At 41.5% G+C, this 23,308-nt stretch overlaps 1 protein-coding gene across 8 annotated transcripts in view; it reads right to left on the bottom strand.

Annotated features, from left to right (window-relative positions):
- Window positions 1-23,308, bottom strand: part of LOC121585002 (autism susceptibility gene 2 protein-like) — a 399,498-nt gene that overhangs the window by 164,068 nt on the left and 212,122 nt on the right. For 7 of the 8 annotated variants that reach the window (XM_045225745.1, XM_041901300.2, XM_045225746.1 and 4 more), the window contains exon 5: window positions 1,298-1,342. The exons of the other annotated variant lie outside the window; for it this stretch is intronic. In XM_045225745.1, coding sequence (XP_045081680.1) covers window positions 1,298-1,342 — 45 coding nt within the window. The remainder of the gene's footprint in view (window positions 1-1,297; window positions 1,343-23,308) is intronic. 8 annotated transcript variants of the gene reach the window in all.

Below are 23,308 nucleotides of genomic sequence, written 5' to 3'. Positions count from 1 at the left end.
CATTTGTATACAATTCATGACACATAAAACACATATATCTTGATTAAATAAGTATTCAACCCCCTGAGTCAATACATGTTAGAATCACCTTTCTGGGTAAGTCTCTAAGAGCTTTGCACACCTGAATTGTATAATATTTGCCATTTTTTGTTTGTTTTATTCTTCAAGCTCAGTCAAGTTGATTGTTGATCATTGCTTGACAGCCATTTTCAAGTCTTGCCATATTTAAGTCAAAACTGTAATTAGGCCACTCAGGAACATTCAACGTCGTCTTGGTAAGCAACTCCAGTGTATATTTGGCCTTGTGTTTAGGTTATTGTCCTGCTGAAAGGTGATTTTTTAAATTCTGTACAGGCTTCCTTCTTTTTATTTACTCAGTCAATTAGGTTAGTATGTGGAATAACTACAATGTTGTTGATTCATCCTCAGTTTTCTCCTATCACAGCCATTAAACTATGTAGATGTTTTAAAGTCACCATTGGCTTCATGGTGAAAAATCCCTGATTGGCTTCCTTCCTCTCCGGCAGTTAGGAAGGAAGCAGTTAGGAAGGACGCCTGTATCTTTGTAGTGACTGGGTATATTGATACTCCATCCAAAGTGTAATTAATAACTTCACCATACTCAAAATGATATTCAATGTCGGGTGCCCTTCTTTGCGAGGCTGAATCTGTGTTTGAAATTCACTGCTCGACGGAGGGACCTTACAGATAATTGTGTGTGTGGGGTACAGAGATGAGTTAGTCATTCAAAACTCATTGTTGCACACAGAGTGAGTCCATGCAACTTATTATGTGAATTGTTATGTGCATTTTCACTCCTGAACTTATTTAGGCTTGCCATAACAAAGGGGTTGAATACTTATTAACTCTATACATGTTCATTTTTAATCAATTTGTAAACATTTATTGTGTGAAGGCCAGTGACAAAAAAATCTCAATTTAATCCATTTTAAATTCAGGCTGTACCACAACAAAATGTGGAAAAAGTCAAGGGGTGTGAATACTTTCTGAAAGCACTGTGCATTGCTCAATAATTGGACATGTGTATCTCTCATGTGGACTTGAGATCTGTTCATAACCTTTCTGTGACTGAATGCATTCCAACTGTCATGCATTCCAACTGATATAATCTAAATAAACAAACAATATTCTTTCCAAATGCTTTGTTATATAATATGCTGTGGCTTAAGTATGTAAGAGGTAATCTCCCTATAAGTGATGAGGGTGAAAATGGTTCGTGTGTATGCGTGTGCGAGCATGCGTGCATGTGTGTGACCCTTAGCTCATATGACCTCACCTCATGTCTCCCAAACGGGTGCTCGTCTCTTTTTAAAGAAGTGAACTGCAAAGAAGAGACAACAGTCATTAATCGGGGTGGGTCTGTCCACCGCCACCCTGCTAGCCTGCTGCTATATTAAGATCTGGTGCACAGCCCGCCTGGTGTACGTCAGCTCTTTTTCTCCTGGCCTTGCAGAAAGTTAGCCTAGCAGCTGGCAGAGGAGTAGCTGTTGCCAGAGGGTGTCACCAGGTTTGAGGTCACAAAAACACAGTGACACTGAGAGGCAGGAATGTGACGGGATGTTCAATCTTAATGGCCTCCTCCACTTACACTAGGCTATTTGATGGTGGGCCTGTGTGGCTCAAGTGTGTTGCCCTAGTAATGCCAGTGTCATGGGTTCAATGCCTGTTGGGGTCATATATACAAAAATGTATGCACTCAGTGTTCTAAGTCACTTTGGATAAAAGGTTGGTTAGGCTATGCCACGTTTGCAATCTACGAACAAGGCTAGACAGTGCAAATAACTCTAACTGAACATAAACTGTTTTCTCAGACATGGGGGATATTTTTCTATGTGTGCTTTGTTATCAGTTACAGTTTAATATCGAGCCCTGAGGAAAAGAAAGTGAGACACAAATTGACCCATTTTTAAAGAAAAGCCCTTGTAAAGATCACACATCATCTACCGAGGCTTTATAAACGTAAACCACTTCAGTTCATCAGAGAGTCAATCTTTCGGCACTCAGAGGTATTTCCTGAAGTACATTATGGCTTCATTGCTTTATATTACTCTACCTTAAGTTCCCATTTACCCCCACACCGCTACTCGCCAACCCTGATCCCCCATCCCACACCCTAAGGCAAACCTAGTAAAACAGGCCAGCCTGACAGTTCCAAATGTTCATATGATAAATAACACGTATGCTAAGAGCCAGGGGGGATTGTAGCCAATGTGTTCCCAAGAAAATCAGTCTGCCACCAGCACTTAAAGTGATTGAATAGCCTGTAAACAGAAGCTGCAGGCTTTCTTGTTACTGTCTGGGAGATACTAATAAGGTTGTGCTTTGAGCAAACTAGCTAAGGAAGGAGGAGAACAAATAAAGAAGTGAAGTTCATGAACTGAGCAGTAAGTGCAATAGCTTTTAAAAATACCTCTACACTCTGCCTTCTCCCTGAACCGAAACTGCAGACCGAGAAAAACCACAAGACCAAAGAGTGTCAAGCGTCAAGCCAGTCATAAGACACACCGGGTCAATGGATGATAGTGTTCCTCACATTACCCATATTAATATTAGATCTGTCTTTAACAGTCTAATAGAAAGCCATATGAGGATTGTTTCCCTCCCTCCCTCTCTTCCCCCCTTTCCACTTCTGAAGATAATACATTCTCCTTTGTTCACATTTCTTGTAAAGACCTCTTTGCTCTCATGCCAACATCTTCTCCCTATCTGTAAAATCCATCACAGTCAAAGTTAATTTTTTTGCAGATTAGCCGGGGAGCCACAGTATATCCAATTGAGAAAGTATGGTTGCAGATAGGACTTGTTAATGTTGCAGGGGACATTAGACGTGAGATGAGCGTGAAAATGAATTAAGCACACAATTTAGTCGTTAAGCTGAAAGAAGGCCTTTGTGGTCTCCTCGATGTGTCAGCTGACAGTGATACTGTATTTAGACTCAGGATATTACACTAATAACAACACCCAGAACAGCACACAACTCTATAACATATACGTATATCCCCTGAATATAAGCGAGGTGGGCTTTTAATGAAGCATGTTGCTTTTTAGACAGTGTTTAAACAGGTTTGCCATTTAGTGGGAAACGTATCCTTTGACTCTAGAATGTTGTCCTTGACAAAACCTGTCCTAAGTATCTGACAACAGCCTTTTTTTGTGTTTGCTCAGTTTACAAAACACAGCAAGTCTATCAAACCTGACAGACGTGTTAAATACTCCAGTATAGAGACAGGCAAGCAAGCAGGCTTTTTAGCGTAGGCCTGCTGCCTAGCTGTTACAGTCTGTAACCTCAACCTTTGTGTGGTCGAGGTTTTCTGCAGCCAACAGTGCCAACTGTAGCAGGATGCGGGGAAGAAATAAGGTGCAGAGTAAAAGTTCAAACCCCTGGGTGGAGCTACACAGCATTTACTACTTCAACTTTTTCACTTATGGTGAGTCATAGTGATACTGGAGAACAACCCACAGTGTATGTGCCATTTGTGAAAAACAACAAGCAAGATAAGAGTTGCTAATGTGAGCATTAGTGAGGGTGAGCCAAACTACAGACCAACCTGTAAGTAGCATGGACTGCCAAAACTAAGCCAAAAACCTTCAACCATTCAACCATCCTGCCTCTCTCCTGACCTGCTAGCCTAGCGAAACCAAGATAAGAAACAACAGACAAGGCAGCCATTTCGTTTTGTTTGTCCTCTCTGGCCTCCGTTAGTTCAGTGAAACCTAAACCACATTAGGGCCTTAACCCCAAGAAGAGAAGAGGAGATGCTGTTGCAGTAGCAGACTGATAGATAAGGATAAGGGACCAGACCACAGAGGAAGCTAGGCCCAGACCTAGCCCTGTGTTACACTGATAATTTGATGACCGTTACCCCCACTGACTGCACTCGGTTTCAGAGGCAGGCCGCATCCTCTTACTTACTTCTGGTCACCTTAGAATAACAAGGTCCGCTGCATCAACAGAATAGATTAAATTGAGCAGAATTGAACACAGTTAATTGGCTTTGGCTTTTGGCCGCCTGTGGGAGACTCCAGGAATAGATGACAGGCCTGATGGAGCCAGAGTATCAGTTGACTCTGACTAATTATTCAAAAGGTTTGTTGTGATTGGTTGTTGCTAGGGTTCAGGACAGGGGTGGAGCTACACAGCATTTATTACTTCAACTTAAAAGGGAAGTGGCACTACTACACTACTGTGTGTATGTGGGAAATGTACCAAACCTAAAATGTGCTTAAACCACATACTACTGTAAATTAGTTTTTCAGTGTGTGGTACAGGCGTATCAGTGGCTATACATCTCCAATTACAAGTTGTATTGAATGTGATAGAATGGTAAACACCACCACCGACCATGTCAGGAGAAATCATGCGTGGCTGAGAGGAAGAAGAGTACATAGCAGGACTCCTTTAATAATTGTACCCTCCATTTATTCACCACCACAGGCATGCGTCAACTTGAAATGTGTAATTACAGTAATTGTGAGCCTGGCGAATGGGCCTCCAATACACCCTTCACCATTACGTTGAAAATACACAGTGTACCATCCAGGATGAGACCACCGAAAGCATACTTAGGGGGAGGCCTCAATTTGTGAGCTCTACAATAAGAGACGGTGGAGAGCTGCGGAAATGTCTCGGTACCTGTCATAAGAGAACCATCATTCCTATCATTCTTTCACTGTGGCAGAGACCTAAGAACAACTTTGTATTGTCAATGGCTTACTGGGTTAGATAAAGCATGGTGCTGGCAATACCAGGGTTGCGGGTTTGATTCCCACATTGGCCACATATACTGTACTGTATATCAAAGTCGCTTTGGATAAAAGTGTTTGCTAAATTACCATATATAATTCATTCCAATACAGAGAATACATACAATGTCTACACTAGAGTGTGTATGATATTCTTACGGAAGCCCTGAAGCCCAAGGTAAAAATAAATAAATAACGTAGACTCTTGGAATTATATTTTCCTTTATCACTATTCTCTTAATTAGGCCTATTCGCTTGTAATTATTTAGCCTACCCCACCGACAGTAGCCTATATCTAGTCATATAGCTATTTGATTTGGAATTTTAGGACCCCTTAAGGTATATAAAAATATATATATATACACTACCAGTCAAAAGTTTGGACACACCTACTCATTAAACTGTTTTTCTTTATTTTTACTATTTTCTACATTGTAGAATAATAGTGAAGACATCAAACTATGAAATAACACATATGGAATAATGTAGTAACCAAAGAAGTGTTAAACACATCAAAATATATTTTATATGTGAGATTCTTCAAATAGCCACCCTTTGCCTTGATGACAGCTTTGCACACTATTGGCATTCTCTCAACCAGCTTCATGAGGTAGTCACCTGGAATGCATAAGTTGTGTATTTTCTTTCCTTCTTAATGCGTTTGAGCCAATCAGTTGTGTCGTGACAAGATAGGGGCGTTATACAGAAGATAGCCGTATTTGGTAAAAGACCAAGTCCATATTATGGCAAGAACAGCTCAAATAAGCAAAGGGGAAAGAACGTCCATCATTACTTTAAGACATGAAGGTCAGTCAATATGGAACATTTCAAGAACTTTGAAATTTTCTTCAAGTGCAGTCACAAAAACCATCAAGCGCTATGATGAAACTGGCTCTCATGAGGACCGCCACAGGAATGGAAGACCCAGAGGATAAGTTCATTAGAGTTACTACCAGCCTCAGAAATTGCAGCCCAAATAAATGCTTCACAGAGTTCAAGTCACAGACACATCTCAACATCAACTGTTCAGAGGGGACTGTGTGAATCAGGCCTTCATGTTCAAATTGCTGTAAATAAACCACTACTAATGGACACCAATAATAAGAAGAGACCTGCTTGGGCCAAGAAACACGAGCAATGGACATTAGACCGGTGTTAATCTGTCCTTTGGTCTGGAGTCCAAATTTGAGATTTTTGGTTCCAACTTCCATGTCTTTGTGAGACGCAGTGTGGGTGAACGGATGATCTCCACATGTGAGGTTCCCACCGTAAAGCATGGAGGAGGAGGTGTTATGGTGTGGGGGTGCTTTGCTGGTGACGATATCTGTGATTTATTTAGAATTCAAGGCACACTTAACCAGCATGGCTACTACAGCATTCTGCAGCGATACGCCGTCCCATTTGGTTTGGGCTTACTGGGACTGTCATTTGTTTATCAACAGGACAATGACCCAACACACCTCCAGGCTGTGTAAGGGTTATTTTACCAAGAAGGAGAGTGATGGAGTGCTGCATCTGTCCTCCACAATTCCCAGACCTCAACCCAATTGAGATGGTTTGGGATGAGTCGGACAGCAGAGTGAAGGAAAAGCAGCCAACAAGTGCTCAGCATATGTGGGAACTCCTTCAAGACTGTTGGAAAAGTATTCCAGGTGAAGCTGGTTGAGAGAATGCCAAGAGTGTGAAAAGCTGTCATCAAGGCAAAGGGTGGCTATTTGAACAATCTCAAAAATATTTTTGTTATTTGTTTAACACTTTTTTGGTTACTACATGATTCCATATGTGTTATTTCATAGTTTTGATGTCATCACTATTATTCTACAATGTAGAAAATAGTAAAAATAAAGAAAAAACCTTGAATGAGTAGGTGTGTCCATACTTTAGACTGGTACTGTATATATATTTGATGCATTATTGAATTTGGCCTTACTGCTATTAGCCCATAGAAACACATTGAATAACAGCTTCATACATGGATAAACAGATAGTCCCCCCCAAAAAAATTTAAAGGAAGTTCGTTCTGAAGTGTCTGTCCTATATCTGAGAGATATAAGAAAGGAAACCATTTTATTTTATTTTGTACATGTATTTAACCCCTTATTTTAGGCACTAAACTATCTCCATATACAGTATAGTTTTTACTGGTACCGGCTACCTTCAGACTAGTGTTGTGAGGCTTGTGGGCATCCTAGAGCAAAACAACTGACATGAGAGACTCACCTTTCCATAGAGGGGTCATATTAGTGTGTAGCCCAAACTGTTCGGAAGCTATAGACAGAAGTTGGCAGATCGGCTGTACCGACTTCAGACGAGACCTGTGACGCTTGTGGGGGTCGTAGAGCAAAACGGAGAACACCATCATGTTCATGAGTCTCATCTTTCTATAGAGGGGACACTACAGACGTTTTCGTGAGAAGACCGATTTTCGGGATGTCTCATGGTCTGACAAACACCAGAGCGAAATTGGAGCGGGAGAGAAGGCCGCATCCCCAACCTACACCACCCCTAACAAATCCAGACAGATATACATAAACTGCAAATGTGTACCCACATGTCCCACTATAGAAGAAAAGCCCACTTACAAGCCTGCTGCACAATAGCCTGGTAATTAGCGGGTAGAGAGGAGGAACGACAGATCGGTTACAGTTGTTGAATGTTAATTACAGCATTTCACGGTGGTGAGGAGATAACGTGTTACTGCGAGAGAGAGAGAGGCACGTTGCCGCATGCGTTCTTTAACGAGGAGCAGTGTTTTTTATGAAACTTGAGATCAGGGACAATGAAGCGTTACTGGGCCTGTCAGCGAGCAGTGCCTTCCAGCGCCTTGCCCCCCTCCCTTTGTCCTAATGAAGGCAGACATTCATTTATCGTCTTTAAGAACTCATTCTAATGCTTTAGATGGGAGAAATTAGGCCTACCCAGCTCTGCTCTGTCTGGACAACATCAACAGCAACAGCACTCAATCAATAGTATGTAAGGATGAAACAATATATTGTTTTCTATACTGTCATAGTTTTGACAAATGTCTCTAAAAACCCAACCATCACCTCCTACATTCATGTCCCCATGACCACTAAGCTGTTGTTATTGCAGCCATATAGTAGATAAAACAACTAGCTTATAGAACTCACAGATAAGAAAATAACGTATACAAATCCAGGGTCATCCAGGGTCAGAAAATACTTTGTGGGGGGCAGTGTCCAGTGGCCAAAGCAAAGCACATGTGAATTAACATCCATTCCTGCCTGTCTTAGCGACAGGATAAAGGGCTTGGTAAAATCCCAGCCAGGGTTAATATGGTCATGTTATTAGCCACAGTTCTGGAAACTGGGCTAAGGGAACCATTGATAAGAGCTGAGCACTAATGCCAGGGACGGACGCTTAAGATGATGCATTCCTTGTGATTTATGGAAATCCCAGAGACATACAGTACTTTAAAGTTCCACCATTACATTTCCAGTTTTACATTGTAGTCATTTAGCAGACACTCTTATCCAGAGCGACTTACAGGAGCAATTAGGGTTAAGTGCCTTGCTCAAGGGCAGATATTTCACCTAGTCAGCTCGGGGATACTAACCAGCGACCTTTCAGTTACTGGCCCAACACTCTTAACTGCTAAGCTACCTGCCGCCCTACTATTGACCCAGACAGACCCAGGACTGCTGGGATTTCTGTTGTGTTTATCCAGCTAAACGAATTGCAAACGAATTGCAAAAATTGCAAAAATCTCTGAAGCTGGAGACTCTTATCTCCCTCAATAACTTTAAGCATCAGTTGTCAGAGCACCTTACCGATCACTGCACCTGTACACAGCCCATCTGAAATTAGCCCACCCAACTACCTCATCCCTATATTGTTATTTAATTTGCTCTTTTGCACCCCAGTATCTCTATTTGCACATAATCTCTTGCACATCTAGCATTCCAGTGTTAATACTATTGTAATTATTCTGCACTATAGCCTATTTATTGCCTTACCTCCATAACTTGCTACATTTGCACACACTGTATATATATTTTCTGTTGTATTTCTGACTTTATGTTTTTTTTTTTACCCCATATGTAACTCTGTGTTGTTTTTGTTGCACTACTTTGCTTTGTCTTGGCCAGGTCGCAGTTGTAAATGAGAACCTGTTCTCAACTGGCTTACCTGGTTAAATAAAGGTGAAAAATGAAAAAAAAACTACCATATGAAAGCTAGGCTACACTCCTACACTCCCCAGGGCTTTTTCAACAGCATACACTGTTTTTATAGACAATGACATCAGTTACAGTGGCTGACTGGTGCACATGGGACCGGCTCAGTGGTGATATTAGGCCTAATAGACATTCTGAATAATTTAAGCAGAGGCTGTTTTCAACCATCATTTTCTACTATTTGAGACAAGAATGTGCACAAAATGTCTGCGTCTTAACGTTCAATTAGCTCAGTGGAGGCTGCTGAGGGGAGGACGGCTCATAATAATGGCTGGAACAGCGCGAATAGAATGGCATCAAATACATTGAAACCATGTGTTTGATGTATTTGATAACATTGCACTCATTCCGCTCCAGCCATTACCATGAGCCCGTCCTCCCCAATTAAGGTGCCACCAACGACCTGTGATGTAGCTATACCTCATGTCTGGACTTTAATCTGGGAAAGAACCAACTGAAATGTTCCTACTGGATCATTAAGTCCAGTGATTAAAGTTAAATGATCAACTAATCAACTGAGCAAACTAACTATGGTGGAATCTGATTTGATTTTAGACCCAAATGTGTGTTTTGTCAACCTGCCTATCATGATGCGAATAGCACTATCTTCCAGATGAATAAAGAGTAATCTAGGGATGATAGCAAACACATTTAACGGCAGGTAGCCAGTAACCGGAAGGTCGCTAGTTCGAATCCTGAGCCGACTAGGTGAAAAATTGGTTGATGTGCCATTGAGCAAGGCACTTAACCCTAATTGCACCTTTAAATCGCACTGGATAAGAGTGTCTGCTAAATGACTTAAATGTGTAAATGTAACCCTGAATATTCTTTAAACTAAGCAGAGAACGAGAGAGAGGGCTGGGATGTTGTTCAGATGTCAATAAAAACAAGTGTTAACCAGATTAGCTAAAATGTTAAGAGGCAGGCTAATCCTCGCCCAGATCCAACAACGATCCATCCGGCCCCAGAATACTAATACTCAGGATGCACCATTAATTCACAGAGGGTTGAGTACGGGTCTGGTCGGGCGGAGGGAGGGAGGGATTTAGTAAGAGCACTATAATAGTAGTGCTACGCCTCTCAGAGTTAGGCCCGTATCCATCAGTACTAGGCTACATACAGGAAGATAGAAGAATGAGAGCTGTTCTCTTCTCTCTGAGAGGGCTCCTGTCTTTGAGTGGTCCTTTCATCCCTTTGACCACCTCTTTTTGACTGTAACACAAGGAGCATTCTCTATGAAAAGAGCAATAACTCCCACTTTGATGTTCCATCTAATGGTAGCCTACACGGGATCCTGTTCTAGTACTCTCTCCATTCTCTCTGTGTATCAAGCTATACCATTTTTTGTCGTTAGCTATCAACAATGGCATAAAACATTCTGTTCTGTTGTACCAAATGGATAATACAACAGACAATCAATGCTTGCCATGCTTCAAATGTTTCAAGTAAGTGTGGCTGAGGGGCGCCATGTTAGCTACATTCATCAAGCAGGCCTTTATCAGGATTGACCATCCTCACCACAGTTCACTGCTATCAGCGCAGTGCAGTCTCTTGCAGTCAAGTGTGTCATTATGTGATGATTGGATCTGAATACACCACAGCATGGGTTATTATCACTACCCTTCCTTCCTAGTAGATCAGCTGAGCTGTTTGCTGTCATTTCTTGCAAGCAAATGTGGCAGAACTTCAGAAGAATAGAATGTCCTCTTGTCCTCCATCGATGAAGAGCTTCTTAACACAGACAATGATCTCCTTGCGTAAATGTGTAATGTCAGCTCCAACTGAAGAAAAGCACAACCTCACACTTGCAGCAGCAAGTAAACAACCATCTTTCTCTTTCTCTCATAAAAAAATCATCCTTTGCCATTTTGAAGACAACAAACACCTCAGTAAGGAGAACAATTCAATGTGACAGACAGCATTCACTGTCTCGCTCCACCCACTTAGAATGGCGCGTCCACATCTAGCTGTCCCAAAATGCCATCCCATAACCAAATCAGCAGCCGATGGCTCACAGAGCTTAGGGCCGACAGGACTGAATGCTCACAGAGCTAAGGGCCCACAGGGCTGAGTGCTAACAGGGCTGAGTGCTCACAGAGTGCTGACAGTTCGGGCGTCCTCATTTGTAAACACCACCTGCTTGTTTAGACCCCTCCTCTTTGGGTGGTATTAGTATGCATGTGGAATTTGATTCTGCATACAGCCAGCCCAGCTCATACCACATCTGACTTTTCTCACACTGGAAAGCAGGCATGAAGAATTTATGGTCACATAAGTGAGAGGAGTGTGAGGAGGAAGGGAAAGAGAGCTGTATGTGAACGTACAGTACATGCGATACAGTATCAATAAACATGCTTTTGAGTGGATGATTCCTCTACACAGCTGTACATAATCTAATAGCATCTAGCAGTAGTACCTTGTGTTCATCAAGGCAGGAAAAAAATAGCCATTTCCTCTTCTGTGTATAGGTCTAATCATAGAGCAGGGATGGGCAACTTTGATGTGGGTGGGGGCCACAAAAAATCTGAACTCATCATGAGGGGCCGCAGTGGCTCACAGGTCTGCGTCCCCACATCCACACCTACTGTACCACATGCAGTCAGAGCCAGCCCTAGCCTTTTGGGGGCCCTAAGCAAAAAAAGATTTGTGGGCCCCTCTGTGAGCAAAACATTTTAATGGTCCGCCTCTTGACAGTGAAGAGAAAAAAATAGTTGTGTACATTTCTGCAATTCTACACATTTTGTGGACCCACTCTTTATATCCGAGAGACATATTTTACGTTTTTAAAGTTAATTTTGAGCAATTCTACACATTTTGCCATGTGGTGTAGAGAAAATGTTGCCATTGTCGTGGCGTGACTTACTTTAATGTATTGACTGTTATTTATCGAATCACCTAACTATGTTTAATTGTCCCTCGATTAAATTAATCATGTAACAATTAACTCATTAGGAATTTGGGGCACCACGGAAGAAGTTGTTTAACGAGTTACCATCTCCCGAATTAAACTCTTATATATATCGATAACAGTCACTTATCAAATAATTACCTCTTATCAGTCTCATTCTGAACGTCGCATAATCCTTGAACCTGCAAGAACTCTGAACTTATTGATGAATCAGCAATACACAAATTGGCTTAATTATTTATTTACTAACTAAATACACACACAGGTTATTGATTACTAACATAATACAATGGAAACAGGTCCCTAGTGGACTGGACTAACAATAGCTTGAATGCTTGGGTAGAAGGAGGGTCAGAGTGGAAGGGAGAGACAGAGATTCAAACTATCGTGGTTACTTTGGAAACTACGCTCAAGGAAATAAAACCCCACTAAACACTCATTCGGATTAGAAATGCAACATGTATTTACGTGTAGCTGTCCTCAATAGTTGAGTTGATTATGTAGGACTCTGGTTTGCCCACCAGAGATCCCAATGTCCTTGGTAGAGTTTCTGATCGTAGTGGTGGTTAGAATGGATACTTCAGCGTACCCTGTAGTTCGTAGAGTTGATCTGTTTGATAGATACTTCAGATGTGCCAGTGGTTGTCGGAGAGGGATTGTCCTTCCCAACTCGTGTCTTTAGTGAAAGTTCTCTAGACAACTTTACATGCCAGCTGCAGACTGAGTTCAGCATTCTGCGATCAGTAACCCCTAGTGGTGAAGAATTGCAAGTAATAAAAAAATATATATTCTATGTGAGGGCAAAACATGTTCTTATAGTGTGTAACTACGGGCTACATTTATGATATCCAGCAAATCTCAACTGATTTGATATCATTGTCTCATTCAATTGAATAAGTTAAATTGCTGAACATACCTTTTCCGTTTGATCATTTGGATAAGATCCAAATTGATTTGGTTCAACAAAGGAGACAATTTAAACTTTTCCATATTAACCTAGATAAAGCAACGCTTCTCAGGTTAATTAAAGTTTAATTCCCAGATAGCCTATCCAGGTATGATTAATCATTAACATTGATTAATCAACTCAATTTGCTTTTGCAAATTCATTCACCTCCAACTCCCACATTCCTGATGCAGTAGTGATGGTTCATTAATGTCTATAAATAGATTTAAATCGTTTTTGCAGCTTCCAACAACTCAAAACCCAAACTTTGAAAAAAAATAAAACCATTAAAAAAATTGAATAATGTGCAAGGTATCAGGGGGGGTGGTCCCCACTCCCCCGCTAATTAGTGAACCCTCACCCATAAAAGGATTGATCGCTGACCTCAGCAGCGATACCAACCCAACTATGCCATTAGCGGGAAAACAGGAGAAATTGCGAAAAACGCTCTCCAAAATCAACCATCGGGCGCAGGCCTTCTAAAGGTTCTCTCCAGTTTAGCCCTGATGTATCGCCATCAGAGATTGGCATCGGTCCAATACCGCAGTGCACAGCTGAAGCACGAGCAAGAAATGGTTCATATGAAGGGACAGGTGGAGAGGACCGGGAAACGAATGACAAAAGCAGATGAGGAAAACATTATGTTAACCGAGGAACTGCGTTTGAAAACAGAACAATTTAAAAGTAATTGCAAAAATTATGACGATGAACGAGCACAAACTCTTCAACGAAATCGTCTTCTACAAGAACAACTCGATTTAGCAAAAACTAAATACGACAAAGTCCACACCAAACTAGATAAATCTGACGACTTATCCATAAACAGGAGCGCGCAATTTGATAACATACATGCAGTTTTGATGAATTGTACTCAAAGCAATAATGTTCTAGTCCAAATGCTGCACACCAAAGACGATCAGTTAATGAACACAATGACCAAGTTGGGTGACAAATCAGCGAAACCCATTGAAGTCGCTGACCAAATGAATGATGTGAGAATTCAGGTGATGAAGATGGAAATATTGATTTCTAAGCAAGCGGAGGAAATCTCATCACTGAATCTCTCACTCCGTACTCAAGCCCTCTACCTGCAAACCATGTCAGATAAGTATGAGGCCGAACGGAGCAAGTGTGACACTCACGTGTCTGAAATAAGTACTCTAAGCACCCAAGTGGACTCTGCTATGCAGCAGAATACCACCCTTAGGGACCATCTGGAGGAATTCCGGAACTACAACGTGACTACCCAGTTAAGCAACCAAGCTCACAACCGGAGTTCGGTACACAAAGGAGTGAAGACGACAGAAGGTTTCAGACTTTGCCTCTCGCAGATGTCCCTCAGTCTTCCCCTCTTGGCCATTCGGCACAGGGTAATATGGCGCCTCCTTTCTAATCCGAATGAGCGATGATTAGGGTTCTAAGCATTTGTATTTCCGTGAGCGTAGTTTACAAATGTCCGATAGGTGAATTCCTTTGTCTCTTCCTTTCCCCCACTCTCTCTGAATCAGCCAACCCTCCTTCTACCCAAGCATTCATGCTATTGTTAGTCCAGTCCACTAGGGACCTGTTTCCATTGTATTACGTTAGTAATCAATAACCTGTGTGTGTTTGTATTCTGTGTTATTATTTAGTTAGTTAGTAAATAAATAATTAAGCCAATTTGTGTATTGCTGATTCATCAATAAGTTTAGGGTTCTTGCAGGTTCAAGGATTATGCGACGTTCAGAATGAGACTGATAAGAGGTAATTATTTAATAAATGACTGTTATCGATATATAACATATCTTCTAAGAGTTTAATTTGGGAGATGGTAACTCGTTAAACAACTTTTTCCGTGGTGCCCCAAATTCCTAATGAGTTAATTGTTACATTATTAATTTAATCGAGGGACAATAAACATAGTTAGGTGATTCGATAAATAACAGTCAATACATTAAAGTAAGTCTCGTCACGACACCATTTAAAAGCAAGTCTCATGCAATTCTATTATATTTATGTGAAGATGCTGGAGGAAACCGATACAAAAGTATCTATATCCACAGTAAAACAAGTCCTATATCGACATAACCTGAAAGGCCGCAGAGCAAGGAAGAAGCCACTGCTCCAAAACCGCCATAAAAAAGCCAGACTACGGTTTGCAACTGCACATGGGGACAAAGATCTTACTTTTTGGAGAAATGTCCTCTGGTCTGATGAAACAAAAATAGAACTGTTTGGCCATAATGACCATCGTTATGTTTGGAGGAAAAAGGTGGTTGCTTGCAAGCCGAAGAACACCATCCCAACCATGAAGCACGGGGGTGGCAGCATCATGCTGTGGGGGTGCTTTGCTGCAGGAGGGACTGGTGCACATCACAAAATAGATGGCATCACGAGGAAGGAAAATTATGTGGATATATTGAAGCAACATCTCGAGATATCAGTCAGGAAGTTAAAGCTTTGTCGCAAATGGGTCTTCCAAATGGACAATGACCTCAAGCATACTTCCAAAGTTGTGGAAGAATGGCTAAAGGACAACAAAGTCAAGGTATTGGAATGGCCATCACAAAGCCCTGACCTTAATCCTATAGAAAATTTGAGGGCAGAACTGAAAAAGCGTGTGCGAGCAAGGAGGCCTAAATAACCTGACTCAGTTACACCAGCTCTGTCAGGAGGAATGGGCCAAAATTCACCTAACTTATTGTGGGGAGCTTGTGGAAGGCTACCCGAAACGTTTGACCGAAGTTAAACAATTTAAAGGCAATGCTACCAAATACTAATTGAGTGTATGTAAACTTCTGACCCACTGGGAATGTGATGAAAGAAATACAAGCTGAAATAAATCATTCTCTCTACTATTATTCTGACATTTCACATTCTTAAAATAAAGTTGTGATCCTAACTGACCTAAAACAGGGAATTTTTACTAGGATTAAATGTCAGGAATTGTGAAAAACTGAGTTTAAATGTATTTGGCTAAGGTGTATGTAAACTTCCGACTTCAACTGTACATCTGGAATTGCACCCTTAGGAAGCTTGTTTAGCTCAAAGATGCTCTCTATAGCTGTACTCGTAGGCCTATTGGGAAATTCAGGTGTATTAGCTCTGACAAAGTTCCTAGGCTGGAGATAGCGGAAGAAGTGGGATTGGGGGAGGTTGAACTTTTCCTGTAGCTGAGCAAAAGAGGCAAATGTATCATCAAATAATAATTGGGCTAGTGAAGAGAGGCCCAGTGAGTGCCAGATGCTGAAAGCCCCATCATTTAAAGATGGAGGAAATAAAATGTTCTGATTGATTGGGCCTCGGAGGCTAAAGGCTAAACAAAACTGATTCCAAATTTTAAGAGACTGGATTACAATTGGGTTGACACACCTTTTGCCTAGGGACACTGGGAGAGATGAGCACAACACAGAGGAAAGTGCAGCATGATTCAGACTCCATCTGGACCCAGAGTGGTCTTGAGCCAGTAGGATCAGTCTGCAGCCAGTACAAAAGGGCTCTGAAATTTGCAGCCCAATAGCATGTCTGAAATTTGGTAGGGCTAGACCACCCAATGCCTTAGACTTCTGTAAATGTTTTCTACCAATCTGTGGTACCTTGCCATCCCAAATAAAATACATGAATGTTTGATCCAGTGAATTAAAAAAAGATTTTGGAATAAAAATGGGTAAACATTGAAATAAATCTAAAGATTTGGGCAACACATTCATTTTAATGACATTAACCCTTCCAATAAGAGAGCGAGGTAGAGACTTCCAAAAAGTAAAAGAGTGTTTCAAACTGTCTGCTAGAGCAACAATGTTTTCCTTAAACAAATTTGAATATTTCCTTGTCACTTTAACTCCCAAGTAGGTGAATTGATCCCGGACAATCCTAAACTGTAAGCTTGTAAAAGAGCACTTTAAAGCAGCCTTATTTAAAGGAAAAAGCTCACTCTTGCCTAGATTCAGTTTGTACCCTGAGATTGATCCAAACTTTTAAAGAATAGATAAGGCATGTGGTATTGAGGTATCAGGGTTGGAGATAAACAAAAGGAGATTGTCAGCATATAGCGAGACTTTTTGCTCTAAGCCCGTCCTGATTATACCTTGAACAGCATCATTAGAGCGCAGTGCGACGGCTAGGGGCTCGATTGCCAAAGCAAACAACAAGGGGGAGAGTGGACAGCCCTGTCTGGATCCGCGGTGCAAGGGAAAATAGTCAGAGGACAAGTTGTTAGTCCATACCGAAGCAATGGGAGAAAAATAAATCATCTTTATCCACACAATGAATTTGGGACCAAAGCCAAATCTATAAAGGGCGGCTGTTAGGTAGTCCCACTCAACGTGGTCAAAAGCTTTTTCCACATTGAGCAAGTCCACTACCTCCGGGTCCCCCGATGCTGGGGAGTACAATCATAAGGCGTCTAATATTGAAAAACAAATGCCTAATTCTCATAAAGCCAGTCTGGTCAGAGTGTATTACTTGGTGCAGCGAGCCTTCCATACGGATGGCTAAGAGCTTGGCTAGGATTTTGTAATCACAGTTTAAAAGTGAGATTGGGCGATAGGATTCACATTCCAGGGAGTCTTTGTTTTTCTTTAATAGTAATGAAATTGTAGCCTGATAAAGACTAGGCGGTAGCTTTGATGTATTAAGGCACTCTGCAAACAATCGAGACAGGAATGGGCAAAGCAGACCGGAAAACATCCTGTAAAATTCGATTGGAAAACCGTCTGGACCCGGTGATCTACCACTTTTCATTGCGGACACTGCTGTTGCAATCTCCTCTGGTGTAAATTCTTCTTCTTAACAGTCATGGGAGTCTGAATCAATTGAAGGCATATTCAGACCATCGAATAACTAATAAATTGGCAAAGGGTCTTGAGGAAATTCAGAGGTGTATAGTGCAGAGTAAAATTGTTTGAATTTATCATTGTTCTCTTTATGTATAACTGTGGTAGCACCAGAGAGGGTCCTTATTTGTGGGATTAAACATGAGGCCTCAGATTTACGGATCTGATGTGCAAGGAGTTTACTGGCCTTGTCGCCTTGTTCATACACTCTGCATAATTGTTCAGCTTGTCTGGTAGAGAGCACAGATTCAGATTGGAGTAACTGACGTTCTTTATATAGATCAGAGGAAGGCTCTGTAGCATACATCTCATCCAATGAAACTATGGCTTCGTTCAGGTCTCTAAGCTGCTGAGAGCGAGCTTTGTTTTTGTTGGCTGTATAAGAAATAATTTGGCCACGCAGGTATGCTTTGAGGGACTCCCATATGGTAGAGCAGGACATACCTGGCATTGAGTTAATTTCTAGGAATAAGGTGATTTCAGAAGAAATGAAATTGACAAACTCCTGAGAGTAAAATGGAGTTAAGACCCCATTGATAACACATAGGAGGTTGCTGGGGAAACTTTAGCTCAAGCACTAATGGTGAATGGTCAGAAATAACAATACCCTCATAAGTACAAAAATAAGTAGTTAATGCGGGAGTATGTTTGATGAACGTGAGAAAAAATGAATACTGTCTATCTGTAGGGTGTAGGAAACGCCAGGCCTCACACATAGCATATTTCTGAAGAAAAGATGGAATAAGTAGGGCACATTTAGATGGGTCTGTAGCTCTTTGTGAGGACTTGGAATTGGGGACATTGTAAAGTTGAAATCCCCCCCTAAAATCAACGAATGGGAGTCTAAATTGGGTATAGCAGATAGAAAGGTAGAAATGAAACTTGTGTCATCCCAATTGGAAGCATAGACACTAGCCAAAACAAGAGGGTTAGAAAACAGTTTACCAGTTAATATGACGTATCGTCCCTTAGGATCTGCAATAACCTCAGAAGCTACAAAGGGAGTAGATTCATCAAATCAAAATGACAGCACCTCTTGATTTACTATGAAAGTTAGAGTGGCACAGCTGACCAACCCAGTCCCTACGCATCCTAAAGTGCTCACCGGTCCTCAAGTGAGTCTCTTGTAGGAATGCAAAATTTGCATTCAAACCCTTTAAGTGTGTCAGCACCCTCTTACGTTTCACAGGGTTGTTAGCCCCTTTGATGTTCCATGAAATGTACTTGATGGTATTATTTCGGCCACCCTGAGCACTCCCGTTATGCAAACCTGTCATTAGAGCATAGAGTGGAAAAGCAAAGAATACCCAAAAACCCCAGGATAACTTGTACGGTAATAATGTACGGTGTAAGATACTTGGAAAAAGTACGGGAAAATAAACTAAAAAGAAGACAGAATGACAACATTAGAACTGAACAATTCAACCTCCTTCCTCCCCCCATCCACCTCCCCCATCCCAGACAATACCTCTCCAAACGAGGTACAAGCCTAAATAGAACATGTTCTCTTCGCACAGTATGTCTGTGAGAGTGCAGTGTTAAACCCAAACCCACAGTCCCACCCTTTAAAGTAGCGTTTTGTGTTAGTGGATCCAGCAGCAAAAAGAGAGAAAAAAAGCTCACACAGCTCTCCTGTACCTTTTTCAGATCCGCATCCAGGCGTTTCACGTCAGCCTCCAGGGAGGTAGTTAGGTCGGAGACACTGGTAGCGGAGGTCTCCAGTGCTGTAATCGTCATGGTGTGCAACTCTGTTGTTGTTTTGAGTGATGTGATAGCTGGCATCGTCTCGTTCCGCAGGTTAGTTAGATCCGCTTTTAAAGTATCAGAAACCTCTTGTATTCGGGCCTCAATCGTAGCAACTACCTCCGTTTTCATTTAAACTATCTCAGAGTGTAGTAGCTTGATGGCATCGAGAATGTTCATTTCAGCGCCTCCAGGCAAAGCCGCACCCCCGGTAATGTGCAAGTCTCCGGGCCCTCGGACTCCACCGAGGACCGTGATAAAAATGGATCTTGTAGGCCGGGTTTTCTCAAAGTCGTGTTTCTGGCCTTATGTTTTGTCGACATGCTGACAATTTAAAGCAAAGTAGTCTTGAGTATTACGGAAAGGGATCACCAAAATAAATACAGTTTTGCTGCAAAATTCACATAAACTTTAAGAATACTGCGGGAGCAAACGGAAAACACGTCAGTCGCACATTACCCCCCCCACACCTTGTGTATTCTACTATTCTAACTCGCAACAGTAAGTTGAAAACCCTGACTGGGTTCCTAAAAAAAATTGCCTCCAAACTGGGGGCCGCCAGTTGCCCTGCAGTAGAACATAGTTAGTGTTGTGTATGCCTGACATTGATGTCTCTCTTAAACCCCACTGTGAAACCGTCCCATACAGTATTTCTCCTACCAAACGCTTAAGTCACTCAGCCACTCAACAATAATGTTAATCACATAAATCCCTGCTATCAACTCCCAGTATTTAAGAACCACACACGGCCTATGAGGATCAATCAAAAGATTGAGCACTAGACTTTGGCTAACACGATTGTGCACATTGTTCAATCAAGTTTCTATTGACAGATTTCTTTCCTGAGGTATGATTAGATTTCACTGAGAATAAAATATATATTCATGAGGTCTTAACTCTGCACCTGCCTCTCAATACAAGCCTAACAACAATCACTTAGTTTGTATGCCAGGTGCACTGCTACGTGTGCTGCATCAAAGTACCCAGAGACATCACCTTTAAGCTGCCATGGCCTTGTAGAAACGGAAGGATGGAAAGGAAGCAAAAAAAAGACACAATTATAAACCTTCATTTCTTCAGAGAACCATAAAGTATTCTCCCAGAAGAGCCGCTGAGCACAAATCAATTTATTTCAGTCGATTACAAGCACTGAGGTTCTAACCTTCATTTGTGAGTCTAATACTCAAACAGTTATGTAGAACACATACCAATTAAGCAATTCTCCTCAAAAAAGAGGGCCGTGAACTGACGTGATTATGGAGGCCAGGCCCCCCGGGAGACCGGGTTATCGGCTCAGGAGCAGGGGAGGAGAATGGGGAAAAGAGAGGAGAAAGAGGAGGGTAAAAAGTCATTTATTAAGTCTAATACTGTGTGAAATGTTCCCGTGGTAATAAGGCAGGGAGATTGCGTTAATATCGGAGGAGCCATGTGGAAAGGTCACTGGACATCTGTAACGCCCACCAGAGTCATGTTGATGGGGGCTGTTCAAACAGATCTGATAATGCTCTCCTCTCTCTTGCCGTGATTGTTTGGAGTGAGAGGCAGTGAAAGATCTAGTGTTTGAAATATGTCATTTGTGGAAATTGTGCCTACCACTGTGCTCTCTCTAACTCAATTTCATATTCACCCTGTCAGCTTTTTATGCTTATCATGCCGCCAATGAAGGGAACACAATTACGAGATGGAAATCAATCAAAATGTTTTGTTTCGTATAGACGTAGTTATGGGCCAATATTCATATCAATGTTTTTCTTTTTATGTTTATTCACATTCATTCATATATATGCAAAGCAAAGCCAAATGATTTGCATCTAGAATGCTACAGTATGGGCACTGCAGCAATAAAACCCATTCCTTGTTTACGTTTAAATATCTATTCTTGCCAACCGCTCAAGAACGCAGACACACTAAAGGCGTTTTCATTCCCCCTTTTATATCATCTCATGCTAATACCGGTGCCATTTTATCTTGATTTAAACAGCATGGATGCCTCTGTCTCTCTTGCCAAGATATATTGAGATCAACACATTGTCATTCTACGCCCAGGCGCACCTTAACCACAGTCTCGCTGCAGGGAGATTTATGATAATTCCTGATAGAATGTGATAGGATATAGCACATAAATCCATGTGAGGGAGGTATGTGTTTCTATGGTAACCCTCACTCCGTTTGCTGCTAGCCCTATGCAGCTCAGTGCTGTTTTTTATTCTTGTAGGCGCTCTGTCTATTTGGAATCCAGCAGTAAAGAAATGAAATGCAGATCGCAGGGCAAAGCGGAGACACAGATGTTTTCCTCGTTGCCTTTTAATCTCATATTCCCTGGGCGCTGAGCGAGAAACACTCCCACTTTAGAAATGGAAATTGGACGCGATGAATAACAAATAAACAAAACAAAAACAGACCCACATTTATATTAAGCAGTTTAACACTTTGGAATGATAACACTTTATAGTCATTATTAACGCTAACTAGAGAGAGACAGAGACAGAGAGAAAGAACAGATGCAGAGAGTTTTCTTTTTACAGGCAAACAGGCAGACTGGTTTTCCTGGAACTGACGCCGTGAAGATTCACCAATGTAACCATTAAAAGACCCAGCAGGCAGGCAGGAAGGACTAACAGGGAGAAACAAACACTGTTTCAGGTTCATTCTCAGTACTGCCATAGCTTAAGACCAGCTAGCTGCACAATGCTAATTGTATATACTGTAATACCCTAGGATTGGAAGCATACCTGTATAAGTATACCTGTGTATAGCCTCGTTATTGTTATTTTATTGTGTAACTTCTTTTTCTTTACCTCCACATCCAACTTCCATTTTAAATCATTATTTAAACCTTATATTTTTTATTGTTTGACTGTTCATCTTTGTCTCTTCCTCTCTCAGTTTTATCTCTGGGTTCCATGTGTCTACCATCTGTGCTTATTAAAACCTTCATCCCTGAAATTGTTGCTCAGTAAATGCATAGCTTGTGAAAGTTAGGATAATGATTTCATTGTTAAGTGTTAGCAGTTATGTCATATGGTGAACACTACTTCACCTTTCCTCAATTTAGCGCAACAATCATCCATCTCAGGACCAGGAAATCATCTGGATGTGTTGATGCCACAGAGATACAGTGGGGAAAAAAAGTATTTAGTCAGCCACCAATTGTGCAAGTTCTCCCACTTAAAAAGATGAGAGAGGCCTGTAATTTTCATCATAGGTACACGTCAACTATGACAGACAAAATGAGAAAGAAAAATCCAGAAAATCACATTGTAGGATTTTTAAGGAATTTATTTGCAAATTATGGTGGAAAATAAGTATTTGTTCAATAACAAAAGTTTCTCAATACTTTGTTATATACCCTTTGTTGGCAATGACACAGGTCAAACGTTTTCTGTAAGTCTTCACAAGGTTTTCACACACTGTTGCTGGTATTTTGGCCATTCCTCCATGCAGATCTCCTCTAGAGCAGTGATGTTTTGGGGCTGTCGCTGGGCAACACAGACTTTCAACTCCCTCCAAAGATTTTCTATGGGGTTGAGATCTGGAGACTGGCTAGGCCACTCCAGGACATTGAAATGCTTCTTACGAAGCCACTCCTTCGTTGCCGGGCGGTGTGTTTGGGATCATTGTCATGCTGAAAGACCCAGCCACGTTTCATCTTCAATGCCCTTGCTGATGGAAGGAGGTTTTCACTCAAAATCTCACGATACATGGCCCCATTCATTCTTTCCTTTACACGGATCAGTCGTCCTGGTCCCTTTGCAGAAAAACAGCCCCAAAGCATGATGTTTCCACCCCCATGCTTCACAGTACGTATGGTGTTCTTTAGATGCAACTCAGCATTCTTTGTCCTCCAAACACGACGAGTTGAGTTTTTACCAAAAAGTTCTATTTTGGTTTCATCTGACCATATGACATTCTCCCAATCCTCTTCTGGATCATCCAA

Source organism: Coregonus clupeaformis, chromosome 16 (assembly GCF_020615455.1).
Source record: "Coregonus clupeaformis isolate EN_2021a chromosome 16, ASM2061545v1, whole genome shotgun sequence".
In the NCBI taxonomy this organism is placed as follows: domain Eukaryota; kingdom Metazoa; phylum Chordata; class Actinopteri; order Salmoniformes; family Salmonidae; genus Coregonus; species Coregonus clupeaformis.
This window is presented reverse-complemented; position numbering and strand designations above follow the sequence as displayed.